The following is a 21,643-nucleotide window of genomic DNA, read 5'->3' as shown; positions in this document are numbered from 1 at the left end:
TATATGCAATTGTATGGTAATCTGCGCGTGAACACAATTTTGTTGAAACTGCGAATTAAAATCGCAAGATGGTCCTTGTGGTTTGTTTTTGTTGACAACATCATGGTGGATTTTGCATTTTTTCTTTAAAGGACAGCAAGGTACCCCATGGTTTTCTTGCACTAATATATTTTGCAGTTGGCGTATAAATAAGAGGGATAAGAGACACGAACAATGTTATCATTTACATGTATTCCACACTAGGAGTTAGAGGATGTCAGCACGGTTGATAATGTTAGCTACTCAGCTTGTTAGCACTTTAGCTTCCCCTGAAATACAAAGCTAATGCTAACTGTAAACATGGACTGCAATAGTTAGGGTTTTTTTTTTTTTATTACAGCCTGTTCGTATCCATTATTTAAGTTATAAAACCAGTGTAATGTCTGTAGATCAGAAAGCAGGTTTTATATTATAATTTCAGTCATAAAAATAATAGTAATATGATTGTTTTCCAAAAAAAAAAAAAAAATGCGAGGCAGTAATACATGTTTTATAACGTTAAGATGCAAAATATAGAAATCTTACCTGTTCAAGATGTTAGCACAATAACTGGAGGACAACGTCTGGGTGTTTACAGTAGGGAAATGTACTTTCTGATAAATGCTATGTGTGAATTAATGTAAATATGTTTGTGTCAGCAGCATGGCCATCCCTATCGCAATCCTGGACTGTGATCTGCTCCTACATGGACGAGGACATAAGACACTGGACCGCTTTGACCTGTACTCAGTGTCAGATAACTTCCTCCTTACACAGTTTGGCTTCCCCAGAGAGTTTATTTTGTATCTGGTGGAGTTACTAAGAGAGGTGAGTCTGTTCTGGTCGTCACTCTCCTTTGTCTTACCATTTTGACTCAACTGCATCAGCCTGGATGGAGTAAAGGTCAAGATTTGCCCCCACATATGATTGTATTGAAATAGGAAAATGAAAAGGTGTTCACAGGTTTTCAAGAAGTGTTGTATAATGCAAGACAACCAGTTACAGTCTTTAGGGCTGTGGAACTTAATAATTTAAATTATATTGTACCTTTTGTTATGTTTATGAATCAGTTGTAAGAGCTGTAGTGACCAAGCCTCTTTCTCTTAAGAGCCCATTTTGTATCAGTTAACAAGTGTGTGCACAGGCAGGACCCTTTGATTAGCATTAAAAATCCCAGTCACTTCATTTGTTGTATCTATAGGTGTGTTCAAACCCTGCTTTGTTTCTTATGCATGAATTGGATCTCATAGACACCTCAGAGACTTTCATTCTCAGGCTGAAACCAGAAAGAAACAGGAGACAAAAGACTGAAATCTGTTAAGGTTTCCAAGGCGTAATGATGCTTTGATTGTTGCCATTTGGTTAAACTAACTCTGACTGTTGAAACCACAGATTATGTTCTCATCATCTTTAGGGTATATTTTACCAGAAGAAAAGTAGTCTTTAAATATCGTACTCCAGACTACTGTTTGTTCTAAAACTATAAAGAAAAATTAAGGGACTTAAAACCTACCTTATAAGGTGGTCTCAAAAAAAGTCGCAGATATTCTGGATGCACAATGTGATCATGTATAAATATGACATGCAGCTTTCTGAGACACTACATTCTAAAGTTCAAGACCACATCTAGTGAACTGTTTCTTTACATGAGCTGTGTAATGTTTTTCTAAACTCTGTACATTAGAGTCTGTGCAGACCTACCCAGAGATCCAGAGCCATCAGCCCTGATGTCCAGGTTTTAGCTGCTTTGGGGTTTTACACATCAGGATCCTTCCAGACATCCATGGGAGACACTATAGGGATCAGCCAGGCGTCGATGTCCAGATGTGTTTCTAATGTGACCAGAGCCCTGGTGGAGAAAGCTCCACAGTTTATCACATTCATCAGGTGTGACACATGTTGACATATTTTGCATTTAACACAGTGTTTTTTTCATCTGCTGACAGACTTTAAACAACCAAACCTACTTGAATATTGTTGCACTTTTTGTACTTCTTACAGATAATGAGTTGTCTAATAAGGTTGTCTATGTGTATCTTAGGTATAATGTTTTTTAAGACTTTGTGAGGATCATTTTAATCTTTTTGAAGCACTGCAGGTAAATAAATATGAGTGAAGTATATTTGGAGTACCTTTCAGTCTAAGGTTTTATGTCTGAATACGATTAATGGTAAATACTAGGAGTAGTAAGAATGGTTTAAAAAGAATGAAATAATGTACATGAGGACCCCAAACCCACCACAGCCTTCCACAACCATCGGTACTAATCACATAAAAAAATGTGAAATATAATGCGCAGTTTTTCATCATTACAATGACATATTCTACGAGAAGAATCCCCAAATCTCATAAATTTGCAACTACATGATCTAAGCCCCTCCAGAAGCCGAGAGAAACCCTGACATTAGTGCAGTACATTTGTGTATGCATTGCACATTAAGCAGAAATAAACAAGCTTTTTTATGTGATTAAAAATGAATAAGCACATGACGATGTTAAATATTCTCCACTGGTTTCTGTGTCTACAGAGATACATCCAGCACTGATCTGTCCTTTCAGGAGTTTCAGAGGGTGGCAGGATTCCCCGGAGTTCTGGGGGTTCTGGATTGTGTTCAGGTTTACATTTCTATTATGTTGTAATAATAACACAGCTGAGGGTTTGTGTATGTGTGATGATCATCGGTGTGACTCCATGTTTGATCTCCAGGTGGCCATCAAAGCTCCCAATAGTGAAGACTCGTCGTATGTGAACAGGAAGGGCTTCCACTCTGTCGGTTGTCAGCTGGTCTGCAACGCCAGAGGTTTATTACTCAGCGCCGAAACCTACTGGCCTGGTGGGCTTAAAGATACAGAAGTTCTCCAACAATCTGCTCTGTACAAACTGCTGCAGGACACGGAGGAGGGCTGGCTGCTTGGTGAGACCTTCATCTGGACTTTCAGTGTCCTTCCATTAAGGTCTGGAAATGGACTCCCAACTATGAGGTTTATTTTTCCCAGGTGACCGCCGTTACCCTCTCAAGAAGTGGTTGATGACGCCGGTGGACTTCCCGGAATCCCCCGCAGAGTTTCGATATAATATGGCCCACGCAGCAACTCATGAAATTGTAGACAGAACCTTCAGAGCCATCCAGACAAGATTTAGATGTTTAGACGGCACCAAAGGATACCTACAGGTAAGCTTTTGTCCGCTTGTATTACACTATGTTATGCACAAAAATCCCAGAATTTGAAAAAAGAAAAAAAAATTCAGTCATACAATAACAAATGTAGAATTTTACACTTTAAAACCATATTGTGTGGACTTTGCATTCAATTTAAACAGAAAATAAAATCATGTTTGCATTTATTATTAATCTACAAAACACACTGCATGTATTGGAAGTTTTCAACCCCATAAAACAACCATGTACGTATCTGAGTATGATGAACCCAGTATCGTTTACATCCAAGATTTATGTGCAGTTTGTTTTTGTTTTTTTGACTGTAGATCAGTGCACTCACCATTATTCACCAAATGTGCAAAACTAGGAGCCACAGAAAAAAAGTTATGTACAAATGCAGCAAAAAGTGTGACATTAGCAGGAAAAGACAAGTTCAACAGGGTTCTTGCTGTTGAAAATGATAAAATCTGATTTTATGGCATGATATAGAGTACATAGGTGTAAAATTAAGATTAAAGTCAATTTTATTTTCCAGCCAGATTGAAATTTCCTGTCAAAAATGACTAGAAAAAAAGGAAGCTCTCCTTACAGCACAGGTGTCAGTCATACAGCCCGTGGGCCAAAACCGGCCCACCAAAGGGTCCAATCCAGCCCCTGGGATGAGTTTGTAAAATGCAAAAATTACACTGAAGATAATAAAAATCAAGGGTGAAAAATCATTTTAGCTCAAGTGGGTCAGACCAGTAAAATACTATCATAATAACCTGTAAATAATGACAACTCCAAATTTTTTTTATTTTTTTTAGTGTAAAAAAGTAAAATTACATGTAGATATTAACAATTACAGACTATCCTTTCACAAAAAATTTGAATCTGAAAATGTTTTGTAATTCCACTGTAATCTGTAAATTGTAATGCACATGTGTAAATGACAACCTGAGGTATTGGAATTGCACTTATTTGTCTTCAAACATTTCAGGTTCATGTTATTCATATTTTTAAGGAAAGTTTGTAGATCTAAACATTTTCACTATGTAATTTGACTTTTTTGGCTCTTATTTTACTGGTATTGCCCACTTTAGATCATATTAGGCTGAATGTGTCCCCTGAACTAAAATCAGAATCAGATTTATTGGTCAAGTATGTGAACACAGACAAAGAATTTGGCTTTGGTTTTTCTTTGCTTGTGATATACAATTTCAACATAAACCCAAACACACTTAAACATAGACCTAATATAAACAAACATTTGTCAACAAAAGGACAAAAATGAGTTTGACACCCCTGCTTTCCAGCATTCACCTGCAGTAATCCCAGACGTCAGAATATTAAACTCAAAACAAGCATTTTTCAAGAACTTCCAACTCATTTCTGGGTGTTTCTTACCCGTCCTGTCCTGTGTGCAGTATTCTCCAGAGAGGAGCTCGTCCATCCTCCTGGCCTGCTGCGTTCTCCACAATGCCTCCCTGCAGTCCGGATTAGACGCCTGGACCCTGGAGAGGACAGACCCTCTGGAGCAGCCCGAGAGTCTGGACCAGAGACCCGAGGACCGTGACAGCCGGGCCGAAGAGCTCCGTAAAGAGCTCATATTCAAACACTTCAGCTGAAACACCGTCAAGGATTGAATCCAGTATTCCAAAGGGGATCAAGAACAAGTCGGAGACAGTGTTGCTGATGCAGTTTTTTAATATTTTGCTGGTTTCTACTCTACTGACTACACTAAGATACATAGTTATATATGGAGGAACATGCAAGACGCTATACAACAAACCAAGACGACGCTTTACCTGAACACATTTCAAACAACTGACCCCAGGAGCGCATGATTATTCTCCGGGACATTCAAACATTTTCCACATACGACTGGAAAGGTCAGAATAATCAAGCCCCTCCTGGTCTTTCACAGCTCTTTAAACTGTATTCAGCTGCTGTGTTGTCCAGGTTTCTTTACAAGTGGAAAAAACCCCTTTGAATCCTCCCCTTCTCTTTTAATTTTTTTTCTTTTTTTTTCTAATCTTTCTCCCCTCCCGTTTCCAGTTCCCACATGATTCCACAGGATAAAATCTTGGAATATGTCACAATACAAAAACAAGGCCCTTATTTACAACAACTACACATTAAGTTGTCATTATTTATGTACATTGGTCCTTTGGGGTGAAAATGACAGGATGTTTGTGAAATGGGCTGCAGTCACATGATGAAGAAAAGAAGAAGTACTAACATTTAGAACAGTTTTGGGGAGCAGTGATCTTTTCTCATGTGATCAGAATAGTGGTAAAGAAATAAAGACTTTTTTTTATGTAAATGAGTTCCTGCAAATTTGAAGATCAAAAGTTTGTTAGTGGTTTTTGACTTCCTGGAATGTAATAGTCCCCTGATTGGCTTCATCAATATATACACACTTTCTACAAACAGGAATAAATACAACATATCGTACACTGCTGTCACATGATCCCATTTCATATCAACAATGACTGGAGGCTTCAAGATTAATAGTAGAAAAGTACATGAAAATACGAGTGAATATGGCTCAATGTGAGGACAGAAATGTCCAATGTTACCCCACTGGCTCCAAAGAACAAAAAGGAATCAAGTGAGATTTTTTTCTCCTAAACTAATTTTTAGTCAGAATTTAATGTTGTTATAGTGATCCTTTTTAAGTCCCTTTATCTTTCAAACCAAACAAATGTGCAATGTTCAATGTGGGTGTGCTCATGAGTTGGTAAGTATAGTCTTCTTATTTTTGTAAAGGTCAAACATTTTTATTTTTAAATTTTACTTCATAGAGATGTGGAACTAATGTTTATAGCACAGTTTCTGCTTAAGTGCTGCATATGTACAGTCTGAAAAATTGTCTGTTCTTGTGGTTGATCCACTCCTTGGTTGGTCAGTTTTGGTTTTTTATTGTTATTCTGGTGTGGGCGGAGCATACACATTAACAGTGATTATGGCAGCTAATCAAATAATCTTACATTGGATCGATTATTCACCTTTAGAAGTAATTAAAACACCCACCGCTAACCATTTATTGTCAGTTTTTACTTTAAACTTTGGTGATTATTAATAATTTACAGATGGATAACTGGTTGGTGGGTAGTGTCTAGGGGAGGGCTTCAACGTCTCTCAATGTCTCGCCTGGTCAACAAACATAAGGAACATTTTGAAATGACCTGAATGTCATTACTTTTTAATAGTGTTATAGGCCTAAATTTATTCTACTTTGTCCGCAAAAATGTGCCAGCTATACACGGAATAAAATATTTTTTTTGACAGCATATAAACCAAAATGTATTATTTTCTTGCCAAATTCAATACAAGATGCTCAATTTGCATTTGTTCGTCATTTGTCTGTTTAAAAGTAAGCCTCGAAACATGAAAGTTGAGCTTCTTCTTCATTACACAACGTACTTATGTTTTGGAAATAGTGTCCATCATTTAAAAAAAAATCATACAAATCTTGAATGTTTTCTTTATTGTAGTTGTATAATTTAATAAACTAGCGGCATTGTACTTGTGGTGCCATTGTACAATAGCGCCCTCCCGTGGTGCAACAGCCGTACACCCTCTCGTGCTGCAACATCGGGACAAACATCTGGACACGTTTCGGACACAGAACGTCTATTATAGTAGGATGCACCAGACATTGCATTATTGTAATGGAAATATAAAAGTAAATAGCAAACTCATCACCAACAGGCTACAGCAGAGCAGCCACCTCATGGTAATATGTAGATAGGTTTAAAAAAAAAATAAATTCATTGCTCTAGTCAGATTTCTTTCTTCTTTTTCGTGACAAAAATGACTCTTTAGGTTGTGAAGCTTGCCAACTTCTGGTCTAGAGGCAGTGGAAGTGTGTAGTCACTGCATTAGAGCCAAATTCTTAAATCAATACACCTTATCAGAATCTCAGATAATTGGGAAAAGGAGGAGAAATAGAATTCTGACTCATGTCCAGATGAGCCTGTGTGTGAGAATTGTCTGAAAGCTCACAGTGAGTGTGATAAGTGGGTTAAACTGACTGATCAGGCTGATTACAGGGCGTTGTCAGATCAGGAATGAATTAATTCCTGCACATGCTGCCTGCCGCTAAATAACATCATCTCTAAGTGTAAATGGTCCAGATACTGGCGACATTTCACTTTGGTTTACATGTTTGGAAATGGAGGATATTTAACACTAGATGTCACTAAATGTTACTCACTGGGGGCCTTTTAATATGTTTATAAAATGCCTAAAAATAGTACCATTCATTAATTTTAGATTTAATTTTATTGTACAGCTCCTTCACCTTTCACTGAACTTCACTGTTAAAGTAGTACTTGGAAAAAAAAACCTTCTCAAAATCAAACACTAACCAAAGGGTAGATCAAAATTTCTGATGTGGAAAATAAAACAGTGAGATTCGGTAATGTATTTAACCGTTTCCCTTTACAATTCTTGATCCGTGAGTGAATGTGTGAGGTTTCCATGTGACAGCAGTGCAGCATAAACACTGTATTACAGTTAACAGACACACAGATCATGTCTAAGCTTTACATTCAGTAATGGCATGTGATCTACACACCGTCATGTAAAACTTCACATCATCCTAAATGCCAAAACACAAAATACAATTCTTCTTCCTTTTTTTTTTGCATAAAATAAATATGCTCTTTTTTTGATGCTCAGAATATATTATATGAGATTTAATTGTATTTTTTGTTTTGTAAACATTATTTTAAAAAAGACAAGATAAACTAACCATAAAACAGAACAATATTTTTTTTTGTTGCATAAATTAAATATGCTCTTTTTTGATGCTGCAAATATATTACATATACAATTTTAAAATTCCATAAAAATACTTTTATGTTTCCCAACCTCTGTCAGGACCCCATTTTCTGGTCCCTTCACTGAATTTGTTTGCCAGGTTTGGAGTTATGGATGCAGACATTTGGTGGGGGCAGACACTGAAAGGCACTATTAATGTGAGATTTGATTTGGTGAAAAGTCAAAACCAAAGCAGTGACTAGACTTTTATGTGGGGGTTAAACATATAACTAAGTTCCACAGTGGAGGTCAGCTTTGTTTATAATGCATACAAAATATAAAATAGTCCTGAAAGATGCAAGGTCTTTTTAAAGAGGTCCTTTCTTTAGTTAAGTGGCTTTACTTTAATTTTAGCTCAGCATGTCTTATTCTCTGTGAGTTTTACAACTTAAGATGGATTCTTTGGTGTTCTATGGAGTACTTAAATTGGATCAAATATATATATTTTTTTTATCAATTCCAATAATATGGCCCCTTTCAAGTCAAGTATATTCAGGTGTTTAAGGAGTAATCCAAAGTATGACATACAAGCAGAAGGACTGCAGTCTCTGTTGTCTTAAAAGGAGAAGGATGGCCCAGGTTGGATGTGGCTTCAGTCCAGCTAGCGATGAAAATGTGAAGCAAGGTGGATCACACGCCCGCTGAGTTGAGGAGTCTTGGGGTCAGAGGTGAGGAGGTATGGGAGGTGGGGTGGGTGGGCTGTCTGTCAGAAAACCTCTGATACACCATCTGGTTTTGTTTCTCTGAGGAGAGTAAAGAGGCACTTAGAGATGCCGACAAAATGATGAAACATGTTCAGCGTGCGGTGTGTAATGAGTAGATGGGGAGGTGGGCTGTTTGCTTTACCTTTGGTGTAGCTTGGGCTCTGTTGTCTGGTTGCTGTGGTCTGCTGTGTAACGGCTTGTCTGGGTGTGGGAGTGGCCTTCTGATTGTAGCCTCTCTGCCTCTGAAGTCACTAAATTCTCCTCTAAAGGAGCGCCCTCATTGTAAAAGAGGAGGCTGCGGGAACGGACTGCAAAACACACACAACTTCATTTTAATGCCATTTGGGCTGCAAAGTTGCTATCAGCTATCACATCGTCATATGTTGGTTGTGTTAACTACATATCTGTAAAATACCAACTTTTCATGAGCTCAGAATAGACCTGCTGTTAGCTTTGTCACAATATATTTTTCAACAAATCCAGGAGGATTTTAAAGAGTCCATTTAGTTATGAAGGATGATAATTGTACAATACAGGGTGGGGAAGCAAAATTTACAATATTTTGAGGCAGGGATTGAAAGACAGTGTATGACCAGTTAGTTTATTAAAAGTCATGAGAATTTATTTGCCACAAGAAAATTTACATAATAGAAAATGTTTTTATTCTATGTTTCCTCCTTCTTTCTCAATAACTGCCTTCACACTCTTCCTGAAACTTGCGCAAGTGTTCCTCAAATATTTGGGTGACAACTTCTCCCATTCTTCTTTAATAGTATCTTCCAGACTTTCTCGTAATAGTTTTGCTCATAGTCATTCTCTTCTTTCCATTATAAACAGTCTTTATGGACACTCCAACTATTTTTGAAATCTCCTTTGGTGTGACGAGTGCATTCAGCAAATCACACACTCTTTGACGTTTGCTTTCCTGATTACTCATATGGGCAAAAGTTTCTGAAAAGGTATGGATAATAGTGTTAGATATGATTATGACATCAATATATGTTTGGTTTCAAAACAATTGACGTAGTGCCTGCTGAGAAAAAACAACTAAATGTTCATTGTAAATTTTGCTTCCCCACCCTGTAAATGAAAAGACTTTGACTGAACTGGAAGAAAATGACAAACTTTAATCTAAGGAGGTACTAAAGCTGCAAACGCTACATTTAGAGCTCATTGATACAGCCAGAAAAATTAAATCATAATTTTTTTCAGTGTTATTGACTAGTTAGGATTTTTATCCATTGTTTTCTGGCAACGTGACCTGAAGATAAAACTCAAAAATTCTCTCTTTCCTAAAACTACATGCCCTATGTAACTGGAGAAACACATTCACTATTAATGTAATACACAATGCAAACAGGCTACAGTTGGATTTTTGCTTGAGCAGGCAGCTTTCCCGAGAAATAATCTCAGTTTTACGATTTAGGTATTTTTCATGATTTCCAAAACAGAAATCCTCCTGCCAAACTACACATAGAGGCATAAAATGTTCCAAACATAATAAATACAGCTATACCCTCTGATATGGTTGCAACTCAACCCCAATGCAGTTCCATAAAAACACACAAAGGAAAAGTTGAGTCCGTCACATATTTTTCCATTGTTATTAGAGTGAAGAGGCACCTATGTAATTATTCACTCCGAACATGTCGATTTTATGCTAATAGATAACATAAAACTGTTAAAAGTTGTACTGGACTTATTTGAGGACCTACCCTGACTGGTGGTGTACAGGTCCGCCGACGGGAGGGAAGGAGAGGAGGACGGCTGAGAGGAAGAGGAGGACAAAGAGGAGCTGTGAGTGAGGAAGGACAGAGGAGAGAGGCAAGGCGAGAAGGAGCCCAACACCAGGATGAAACACACTGCCATCATCTGCACAGAGAGTAAATACACACAAGCAATAAACAATTCACATCAAAGTGTCCGAAAACCACTTCTACAGAGAGAAACAGACGTAAAGAGCATCAATACTTTGATGTTGCGACCTTAATCCTGACGAAATCCAAGTGTATTTGCAAACTTTTATGTCTGTGTGTGAGGAATTATGATGTAATATTTACCATGAGGCATGTCCCAGTTTGAGTTGAGGCAATTTTACAAGAGCGAGGGACCACTTTCCCTGAAATCAAAGACTGAAGCTTCTGGAGCTGCTGTAGGAGAGACCTGGAGAGAGAACGCACGAGAAACAAACTCAAACAGACGGAAGGTTTTTGCACACAAACAGTCCATCTGTTCTCTTATTTGACTTTTAAAACTTTATTCTATCAGCAACATGAGCGAGTGCAGAAAGCAAAAGGACGGCGGAGCTGTACACCAGTCAAACCACTACGGTACAAGTAAAGCATCAGGATCTGGAGAGCAGGGTTCTGATGGTATGAGCTGACAGGAGCTGTATGAACACACATTGACCAGTAGGTGGAGACAGAGAGCCTGTTACAGCCCAAAACCAGTAGCTGAGCAGCAGAGAAACCACCCCATAATGCACTCAGACATCAAGTGTACTGGTCATCGTGTGTATACCTCATTTTCATAATTTATGCTTGTATGCAGCTTTAAATTGTGTGTTGCCAGCTGCAGTACAATTACAGCATATGGGCGGATAACCACCAGCACACTCGCATGTCACAACTCCTTAATGATTTACTGCCTAAATGACTGCTGCTGAAAATACACAGCACTTACATGGACGCACTGGGTTGAATAAGTGACTGTGTTGTGTTGTGTGTCTTAATATTCAGCACCGGAATGGAAAATTTTAGTTTAATTACTTTAAAGCAGAAAGAGAGGGCTTGATATTTCCAGCTCATATTTAAAGCAGAGGATTACCAAAGACACCAAAACCAGTTACCCATTTCAACATGAATCAGAGAACAAACCAACCGCTAATAACTAGATTTAAGGCATTTTTAGGAACTTCGACATTTTTAGGCACATAAATTTTGACCATTTTTAGACCTGCACATGCTCTGGACCTTACAGAGAGTGAGTGTGCTGACTCATGTTTCCCCAGTTTGTGCCAACTCATTGTTCCTCCGTGTGGTGGTTTAACATATTCACCAGTGTGTGTGGTAAGGGAGGGGGCTGCCTTCCATGATGAAAGCTACGGTTAACGCTCAGCTTTAATGACAGGCTGAGCTTCTGCAGACAGACGAAATGGGGAGACAGACACCCCCCCCCCCCATAACCCACCAGCACACCACACCTACCCACCGTACACCCACCCACTCCAGAATAATAGCAGATTGGTTTCATATTGTTATAATAACAGAGGACAGGCGGCTCTTCGTATGTCTATGATTATGGAACAAATTCATCTCTGTGTGGTCAGTAAAACACCAAAGGCTCCATTAGTTTCAGACACACAGAATATAGATACTGATATCAAAGTAACCTACATTAGGGTGCAAAAGGTTTAAGTCAGTATTTTTTTGTAATGCATTACTTCAATGTAACGTGACTGCAGCTAGTCATAAGGCTGTGGTTTCTGATTCATCATAAATAAATGACTTCTGATTATTTGTCTTCACCCCTGCAGTGCAAGGAAGTCATTTCAACAAAATAAAAAGCTTTGGGAAGCTAAGAAATGAGTCCTATTATTTTTTTTTTTTTTTAATTCCTGAAGGCGTAGGATTAGATAAGTTTATACTTCTTCCTACTCCTTTTCGCTCATGTAAATTTTGAGGCTTAAGATGTTGCAGTTTTAAGTCACCGTTTTGTTTTGTTCTCATTCTCTTGATCATTTATTTGCATTTCTGTTTTTAAATTGTCATTTACGTGATCGAAATAAAGATATCAATCAACTTATTTCTGAAAAGAAAAATAATCTTTCTCACTTCAGAAAATGTGTCTAATTTTGTTTTAATACTGTAAGAAATCCTGAGCTTAATAGAACCACTAACAGACAGAATCATGGCTTTCATACGATCTCAGTAGAGGAACAAGAGTCTTTTCCTTATTTCAAAAAAGCACTTCCACATTTTTTTATTTAACAGTATCAAATCTTCAATAAGTGTGTTGTAGTTGTTTGTAATATGCACAACTTCAGGCTTTTTCTCTTGGACTTCTATTGTAGTTTGGCTTAGTCCATCAACAGATTTGTTTAAGAATATTTAAGATCAGATATGCCTTTATTAGTCCCACATGGGGAAATTCTAGGTTTGCAGCAACAAAAGTACAAAAGCACACAAGAACAAAAGGAGTGCAAAATCAAAAATAAAGACAAATCAAAAATCAGACAAAGCTATATACAGTTTACAGCTGTGCAGAGGCTGATCATTTGGCTCCTCTTTTTTGCAGCATGATGCATCAGAGAACATTTTAACTTATCAAGCAACATTTCGCAAACTTGTTGCCATTTTCAGTGATAATACTCAGGACATATTCTCTGTTGGGTATAAAGTCACCAGATTTGGGCTCTGAGCTGCAGCTGCTGATGCATTATGAAGACGCAAACACCAGTAAATGAGTGCATGTCTCACCTGTTTGCAGTCTCGAGGTTTTCCACTTTTCTCCACAAATCACCATTTTCTGACGTGTACCCCTCCACTCTGTTAAACACAAAGATTTGGGTCATTGTTTTAACCCTCCACTTGCTGTAGATAAAAGAGGTTAAAGGGCTCTGAACCTCTACGGGCCTCTACTGTTAAAGTAAGGGTTCAATGTGTTACAACTGATTGCACCTAATTCAATTAGACACATGACAGAAGTGCATTACGAACCATTAAAACCAATTTCACGAGTCACATTGTAGTTCTAGATAAGTCATACTTCACTTTATAAATTACTGTCATAGTGAATAATGTGGCATTAAATTACTTTTAACAGAACACAAACCTGAGAAAGATACTTTTATTGCATAGTCACTGGTAAAAATAATTCTTGGACTAAATGGAAAATGCATAAAAGTCATAAGCTTGAGCTCTAGTGGACTCTATATAGATATATGGTTCTCACAGGGCAGTGATCCTTATAGAATATGATACATTATCCCAGTAACTGTATGAAATAGGTCAAATAAGCTCAACCTTCAATATTTGCTGCTGTACAATCCAACATAAACATGAATGCAGCAGTAAAATGAATTAAAAACATGATAAATAATAGAACCACTGCACAATGACTACTTTTAGTACATGCTACATTATATAAAGTTTTGAATGCATAACCTTTATGTGCAGTGCTGTATAAAAGCTAATACTTTGAAGTTAACCATGTATACTGGATTTACTACAGGGAGATGCAATATCTCTTGAATAGTGAGTATAAATGTTAGTATGATCGCACTGATAAATATTATGGCTGCACATATGCACAGCATTTAGCTCAAACCTGGTAGCATTTAAGGACATTGTTCACATATATACACACATGAATAAGATGTCTCACTCCCTGTCTCCATCATCTCCTGTTAATCCTATTGATCTCCTTTATCACCCTTCATTTTGTTCATCTCTTACACTTCAACGCCTGTCTCCTAATCCTTTTGATCTCCTTGAATAAGGCTCATTCACACGCGCCTTTCAACAAAGGACGACATGTTGTTTTTCTGTGCAGGATCATCTAATAATCCTGTCCTCTTGTCCCAAAAAGAAACATAAAGAGGACAGATAGGGACAATTTTTGTTCTCACACTTCTCTGTGCATGCAGACATGCAGATTCAGTACTTTACTGGTATAAAACCTAGGTATAAGTCTTCTTTCCTGACTCTAATGGGCCATTTTGTTACCACCTGTGTGCACCTCTTTGGTTGGTGGGAATATGGTTTGTGTGTGTAACGCTGTGTAAAAAGCACCATCTGCCTGAGTGACCTCATGTGTTCAACAGGCTAATGGAGCCCTGCCATAATGAGGAGCATACAGAATAACACAGGAGATAATAGAGAAGAACATTACACCAAACTTTTAGTGTTGTTACATGATTTAGGGAAGAAATGGGGAGGAGAATGTCATAGGCAGCAAAGGGATCAGAGAAAATTAGTAATGTTTTACAAGAGCTGATAACATATCCTGGGAGTATTTGGTGTTTACTTGGATGTGGTCATTTGCACCACAAGGTCCTGAGAATATCTCATCCAGCACCAGATGGACCTGACCACTAAAATAACAAGGGGCATAAGGAGGTTTCTAATGCGCTCCCAACCTGGTTGTAATGTACCTCTGAACCTCAGCAATCTAAATACAAACATATTGCATAAAAGCAGGTGACAAATTAACTTTTATACACATATCAGGAGAACAGAAGTATTTGTAAAAGGTCCATAATTATGATCATTAGACAACTTCATCTACATCTGAAAACAATCTGGTCTTATTTGGATTAAATATATTTGTGTTTATGACAGATTCAGCTCTTCAGCTCTTACACATGAAGTTAGAATGGGATAGTCATGCATGTTGATTTATGTCTTTAGGCAGGAAAATGAAAATCACACTGTCACTGTCAAGTATATTGTCGTGGTGGTTAAGTTTTATAGAATCCATTAAAGCTGCATTTTGTTCCAGGTTACAGGATAATTTGTAATATGTGAATATATTGGGCTGCGGATTCAGAGCCTTTGCCTAGATGGACTAATAAAGTCACCTATGGTTACTTTAATACATTCTGAGGTGACTGTAATGAGAAAAAAGGGGTTGGAAATCAAAGAAGAGAGACAGATACAAAGGTAGACCAACAGGAGTGGAAAAGAAACAGACAAAAAAGGGGACATTTTTCCAATGCTCACTTTTTCTCCAGACATTCCACATACTCCTTTTTCTTCCTCCGACTCTCCTGAGCTGAGATCTGGATATAAAAACAGGAGAACTATCATTAATATTTTTTTCTATTTTGATAACTGCTTTTTTTTTTATATTGGGTAAAAAATACATTTTCTTAGGTGGAGTGTGTCAGTTCTTGTCTGAGCTTAGTGATGGCAGACAAAAGCAGCAGCTGAACTGAATCTTTGAAGCACTCATTGCTCACAGAAAGACACTGATTCTGTAAATAGTTGATGGTTTGATGAATCAGACATTTGTTTTGGCTGTAAGAACAGAATGCCTTCATGTGTCTAAATCAAGTCCAAGTGTTGGTCTCCTTCAGTCCTATTTACCTTATTTTTAATCTTCCGCCTGACTCTCTTCAGTGCCTTCTCTTCACTCTTGGTGAGAGGGAGTTTGTTAGGTACTGGGTATCCCTCAGCGACCAGGGTCCTCTTTTCTTCTTCTGTTAGCATGAGGGGTCCAGAACCCTGCAGCTTCTGCACAATGAAACATGCATCTTTTTAATATTAACAACCACTGTCAAAGAGTTATGTTACCAAACCCGACAGGGGAATGACTCATCAGTTGTTCCTATGAACAGTACTTCCACATGAATCAGCATCTATTGAGCTGATTCACCCTTGGATCAGATTCTCACAGTTCAACATCTGAATACCCACATTAGCATCTTTGCAAACCCTGCACTTATTATCTGGCCTATTCTACCAAACTGCTGCAAATTTTGTCTACTCAAACAAAAACAAATTTAAAAGCTTTTAAGTAAATCTTCGTTGATTACTATATTTGCTTTATCTGTTGGAACACAAAATAATTTTGCAGTAAGCCAACCATAAATCATCATTTATGGTGTACTTTCCTTTGGAAGATGGATGTCCTGTCCCTCTACATTTCAACGTATGAAAGTGATACTGTGCGCGGTTACCATGTGCTGACCATCATGTCTGGGATAGATACAAAAACATCTACCATTGTCACTCATAGTCCAGTCACAATTTAGTATTACTCAACTCAAAGTCAATCTGCGTAGTGACATAGAAATACTAAATGGGGCTCATATCAAGCTAACTGTTATCTGAAACAGATTACATGAAGATAGAGGATTTGTACAATAAAATGCCTTTTGTTTTATTTTTTTGGTTTTAGGACACCCAATTGCAGCAATTCATAAGAATAGTCCAGATAAGAAAATGCACTACAAATACTCTTATTCTCATGTCCCCAAATGGCAGAGTAAAATGGAAAGCAACGCAAAACATTACTTTCTTGTTTTACACCAGTCAGTTCCACTACTGTGTATGTAGGGTTTTCTGTCTTTTGCAAACATAGACCTGAAAATGCAATCAGTTTTTATAATTTAAGATTATAATCCCTTTATCTTGATCACTTGCATGTTGAAATTAAAACGTGCTGACAATTTTATACAGTGGTGTGCAAAAATATTAGAACACTTGTCAAATCTTAAGAAACTGGTGGTTTATTTGTTCCCAGAGCCTGAATTTCACTTTTTTTGCCATTGCAAAAGGTAAAGGCAAAGGTACTGAGAATATTTCACCTACAAATTTATCAGTCCAGTCCTTTTTTTACATTTTACTCTAATATTTAGTGTGGGCCCCCCTTGGCAACAATCTAAGGAAACTCTAAGGAAACACTCTGGAATGAGCTTCTGAGAGCGTGGAATGGCATTGGGGCTGAAACGCTCAGAAAATACATCAAAACAATGTCAGAAAGATGTGCTGCTGTGATTGTTGCTAAGGGGGGCCCACACTAAATATCAGACTAAAATGTAAAAAAAAGGACTGGACTGATAAATTTGTAGGTGAAATATTCTCAGTACCTTTGCCTTTACCTTTTGCAATGGCAAAAAAGTGAAATTCAGGCTCTGGGAAAAAATAAACCACCAGTTTCTTAAGATTTGACAAGCGTTCTAATATTTTTGCACACCACTGTAAATCTTGACTGCATTAATTTAATTTGACAATGTAGAAGAGATGCTAAATGTACATCAGGTGGCGAGGGAAACAGGATAGAAACCCTGACTCATCAAAACATGCCAAAAAAACAGTTTGTCAGTGGAGTTATGTTTGTGTACCTGACTAGTGTGTTGCTGATTAGTTCACATTACTTATTGGTTGATATTCTGACATTCCTGCCCTGACTCAGGAAACACTTTGCCGTTTTCTGAATCTGGGTCATGACAAGACACTAAATTCCTCTTTCTGGTGTCTAACACATCATATATTTCTTTGCTCAAGCTGTGGTATTTTACACATCCATCAACAGGTGATTCTTCATTCTTGAAATATTGTATTTAGATCATTTCAGAGACCTGAGGAGGTAATAGTAACCACAAACAGACCAAGTGCCCAAAAACAGCGACCTTTAAGGCTTATTGGGTCACATGTATCTGCTGGAGCAGATGGAAGATAACAGGCTGGTTCATTACTCACATGTGGTGCAGTGAGCAGAGGTGAAGAGGAGATGGCTGAGGAAGAAGAGGAGGAGGAAGATGCTCGTCCCCCCGGTCTCTGTTGTGGTGAAGGGGAGGATGGTGGCAGAGGGAGGTGTGGGGAAGAGGGGGGCAGAGAGCCGTCACTGTCACCGTGGTTACTGCTGGGAGGGGTGGGAGGGAGCTGGAGTGCATCCTCTAAACAAGAGGAGTGTGATGATTTAGATAACAAAGGATATTCACTTTTTATGACAAGAAGACAACTTAAACAACTAACTGCAACTACGCATTTTCCAAAACTCACTCAACATTATTCAGCTGTGATGACTAATTATTAACCGCCATAATGTTGGACAATCTCATGGAACAGACACATGTCTCCCAGGCTTTTTCATCCAGTGTGCTTTTTAGAATCAACCGATTCAGAAGTTGTCTAGAAAAAGATGTACCTGAGCAGACATTATTCAGGGGAATAAAATCTATCTGCATGTAAGCACATAGGAGCTTTATGTCTAGTTTGTTTTCTTTTTACCTAAACTTAGCCTGGACTTGAAGCTGTCACCCTAGTGGTTAAATAGTTTTGGAAGCAACCCTACAATTTATCATGTTCTGAATTAAAAACTGTAGTTTCTTCCTGGCTTTTTTTTGGTTTAAATTAAATTTCAGTCTTATTTTATAATATAATTCAGTGTTTCCCAACCACTGTGCCGTGGCACATAAGTGTGCCGTGAGAAATCATCTTGTGTGCCGTGGAAGATTATCCAATTTCACCTGATCGGTACTGTAATCCGCCCTGATGTGGTGCGTTTTTTGATAACCCCCCCCACACTAGTGATGCACGGACCTGTGGATCGGGTTGGGGCGATTATATTGGATCTATTATATGGATCTCAACCTGTAAGCTGGGTTTCGTCCAAGGGGTCGTTATTGCAGCTTTCTTGTTCCTGCGTCTTTCTTCACTTCAATTCCTGCAAGAGTATCAGCTGTGTGTTCAACTAAACAGGCCCAGGTTTCACACTGAGTAAGTAAATTGAGACTAGATTTCCATTTTATTTCAATAAATATATATTTTTTGTGACATTTTTGTTTGGTGGCATGCCTTGTGATTCTTCTAATGTAAAATACAGTCCCGGAAAAAATTATTAGACCACCCCATGTTTTCTTCAATTTCTTAGTCATTTTAATGCCTGGTATAACTAAAGGTAAATTTGTTTGGACAAATATAATGACAACAACAAAAACAGTTCATTAGAGTTTAATTCAAGAGTTGATATCTATCCATTTTCCATGTTTTCTTGATAATAACCAAAATCACTTCAGTTCTTACATCAATAGCTATGGTATTGTACTGCCAAAACAGTGCTTTTAGGCATTCCATGTTTTCTTTTCTGTCTGTTTTAGTCACATGATACACACAGGAGTTAGTACTTGATTGCATAACCATTGTTTTTGATGACTTTTGATGGTCTAATAATTTTTCCTGCGACTGTATGTGCTGCGGCTCAAAAAGGTTGGGAAACACTGGTATAAATGAATATCTCACATGATATTTTGGTTTAATTTGTCTGAATGGCTTCTTTGTTTTGAGGTTTAGATTTGTTCTCTTGGTTTATTGTCTGATAAATCAGGGAAGCTGCACTTTAGGAGGAATTTCATTGCATTTGAATGTGCTATATTGCTACGTACAAATTGAAAAGTAGGCGCTTTAGGTTTCACATGCTGGTATTATTGGAAAGCAACAAAATCGTAGAGAGGCTGACTTTAGCTTAAATGATATGTGACACCACTATAACGTGGGTGTGTTCATGCATTGGTTTGTGGTGAGTATACCGCTGGGCAGGCTGATGTACTGTCCGTGCTCTCTGGGTTCATCCTTAATGGCTACAGGCTTCACATCATCTTGACTGCGCTCCTAAATAAATACATGAACCATGGTGTTATTATAGTGATGAACATGATTGTGATGATCAATACATGATGTGCAGAGTTTAACTGTTATGGCACATGTCTGATAGATGCTAACCGTGTGTTTCCATGACGATCCTCTGTGTGGTGGGGCAGGATTTAATATGAGAGGCGGGCCTTCCAGAGGCTGTGGGTCTAACCTTTGACCCACATCAGGTTCCTCTTGTTTCACTAAAATTGCCGACAGGTCCTGACTGAAGCTCCACTCAAACTCTGATGGAGAGACAGAGTGACATGCAAAACTGCGATTAACAAATGTGTTTCAAATACGTTCCAAATACAAATATTCAGATATATGAAACTTCAGTAAGTCTTCAGTCTATCCACCTTGTAACACAAGTGAACGGAATCAAATGTCTCAAGTCAGAGTGAAAAGTAAGACAGGAAATACATCCAAATAACGACATTTTGGCAGTAAAAATGAATTACTTTTTCTAAAAAGCTCCTCATCTTTTTGAAAAGTAAATTAGATTCAGTGAGCAGGACTAAAATTGTCTTTGAGGAAGCTTTGCTGTAGGTCTTCCAAAGGGAAGTAACTGGTAGCCAATAAATCACACTTTCACAGTGCTTTCCCAAAACACTGAAGGACTTCCTGACAAGGCTGGTTATTAGAGACTGCTGGACAACATCTCTTTGGCAACGGTGGTGCATAATTTGCCTCCAGTGAGAGAATCTACCCTGAAATAAAAAGATGGGCTGAACCAGAAACTGGCCTTCAGCGTCTGTCCTTAGAGTGAAGAGCTGCTGCAGTTAAATTCTGAACTAAATATGCATAATGTAGGGAAGACTGGTGACCCAAGCAAAAGCTCACAGTGCAATTTTAAAGGAAGTTCACCAAAACACAATATATTTCAGTGAGCTTTTACAGGTAACCATTGTTTAGTCTACTGTGAACTACAGAATGTATTTATAGGGACATAAGTGGCACTGCAGAGCTGTGAGGCTACAGAATAGCCAGTAACTGACTTTGATGTCCTAGTGGGCAAGATGATGTAGAGGCTCCTGCCCTGCCTGACAAACCACAACACAAAGGGAAAATAGTGTCACTGTTTTTCAGTAATAATCAAGGAGAAGAAACATTGTCCATAGACCATAAATTAAAGCAGGAAAGGCTTCACAATGTTTCAAACAGACATGGACACTGGACTGTTCAAACACATAGGGATACACACTTAATAAGAAATCAATGACTCTGGCCAAATACAAATGCAAACAACTACAGAGTCACATCAGAGGTGGTCTGGGGTGAATTTGACCACTTCTTTTGTGTCTTGTCAGCACTAAAGCATCCTAATGAATGCCCAACAAGTACGTAACATGAAAAACCGTCATCAGAGTAGGAAGTGGTAACAATGAGGAGCGCTAATGTGCAGGTGAATCCAGATGTCAAGTCTGCATTGAAGACACCAGTGGGAAACCAATCTGGAGTCTGGGGACAGTCTCTGATCGTCACTAACAAAAGTTGACATGAGTAGACATAGGTGTGAACGGTGATGTGCCTCAGCTGTCCACTTGTGTTCACGTCACTGAAATGCATTTTAAAACCAAGCACAAACAGAGACAAAGTCCTGCTGTCAGCAAGGGAGATGTCAGAGTTGTAATAGAGAGAAAGAGGTCATTCATTCTTTACTTTAATCCAACTAAAGACCTTCCATTTATTTATACATCACAATCAAAGGAAATCCTGGTTGTGCTTATTTAGACAGAGCCTGTCCACACTCTCTAATGATGGACTCACCAACAGGTCTGCCACAGTTGAAAGTGAACAAAATATGCTTTGA

The 21,643-nt window shown here is 38.2% G+C and overlaps 2 protein-coding genes across 6 annotated transcripts in view; one reads left to right on the top strand and one right to left on the bottom strand.

The window, feature by feature from the left end:
* Window positions 1-29: 29 nt before the first annotated feature.
* harbi1 (harbinger transposase derived 1) lies at window positions 30-5,509 on the top strand. Of its 3 annotated transcripts, none has more exons than XM_030157556.1 (7): window positions 30-140; window positions 681-846; window positions 1,703-1,905; window positions 2,547-2,634; window positions 2,726-2,933; window positions 3,016-3,191; window positions 4,586-5,509. In XM_030157556.1, the coding sequence occupies exons 2-7, from the start codon at window positions 682-684 to the stop codon at window positions 4,784-4,786; spliced, it is 1,041 nt and encodes a 346-aa protein (XP_030013416.1). In that variant the 5' UTR covers window positions 30-140; window position 681; the 3' UTR covers window positions 4,787-5,509. The 3 variants fall into 3 exon arrangements, with proteins under 3 accessions (XP_030013416.1, XP_030013426.1, XP_030013434.1); XM_030157566.1 differs by having other exon boundaries at window positions 91-197; XM_030157574.1 differs by having other exon boundaries at window positions 108-140; window positions 678-846.
* A 488-nt stretch (window positions 5,510-5,997) lies between these two features.
* The window catches only part of creb3l1 (cAMP responsive element binding protein 3-like 1), a 34,657-nt gene continuing 19,011 nt past the window's right edge, over window positions 5,998-21,643 (bottom strand). For 2 of the 3 annotated variants that reach the window (XM_030157532.1, XM_030157537.1), the window contains 10 exons: window positions 19,921-20,075; window positions 19,728-19,809; window positions 17,899-18,095; window positions 15,781-15,927; window positions 15,415-15,473; window positions 13,171-13,239; window positions 10,753-10,855; window positions 10,408-10,564; window positions 8,835-9,000; window positions 5,998-8,731 (listed from right to left, as the gene is read on the bottom strand). In XM_030157532.1, the coding sequence (XP_030013392.1) occupies window positions 8,695-8,731; window positions 8,835-9,000; window positions 10,408-10,564; window positions 10,753-10,855; window positions 13,171-13,239; window positions 15,415-15,473; window positions 15,781-15,927; window positions 17,899-18,095; window positions 19,728-19,809; window positions 19,921-20,075 (1,172 nt within the window). In that variant the 3' untranslated portion in view covers window positions 5,998-8,694. The remainder of the gene's footprint in view (window positions 8,732-8,834; window positions 9,001-10,407; window positions 10,565-10,752; window positions 10,856-13,170; window positions 13,240-15,414; window positions 15,474-15,780; window positions 15,928-17,898; window positions 18,096-19,727; window positions 19,810-19,920; window positions 20,076-21,643) is intronic. The other variant, XM_030157545.1, reaches the window with a different exon arrangement.

The sequence above is a fragment of the Sphaeramia orbicularis genome, chromosome 2 (assembly GCF_902148855.1).
Source record: "Sphaeramia orbicularis chromosome 2, fSphaOr1.1, whole genome shotgun sequence".
NCBI lineage: Eukaryota > Metazoa > Chordata > Actinopteri > Kurtiformes > Apogonidae > Sphaeramia > Sphaeramia orbicularis.
The sequence above is the reverse complement of the archived record's forward strand: the minus strand, read 5'-3'. Positions and strand labels throughout refer to the sequence as shown.

Bases quoted from the DNA above. Each gene is read 5' to 3' on its own strand.
- harbi1 (XM_030157556.1), top strand. From the start codon at position 682: ATGGCCATCCCTATCGCAATCCTGGACTGTGATCTGCTCCTACATGGA. The intron at 847-1,702 runs GTGAGTCTGTTC...TCTGTACATTAG, and splicing joins TGGTGGAGTTACTAAGAGAG to AGTCTGTGCAGACCTACCCA. The intron at 2,934-3,015 runs GTGAGACCTTCA...TATTTTTCCCAG, and splicing joins GGAGGAGGGCTGGCTGCTTG to GTGACCGCCGTTACCCTCTC.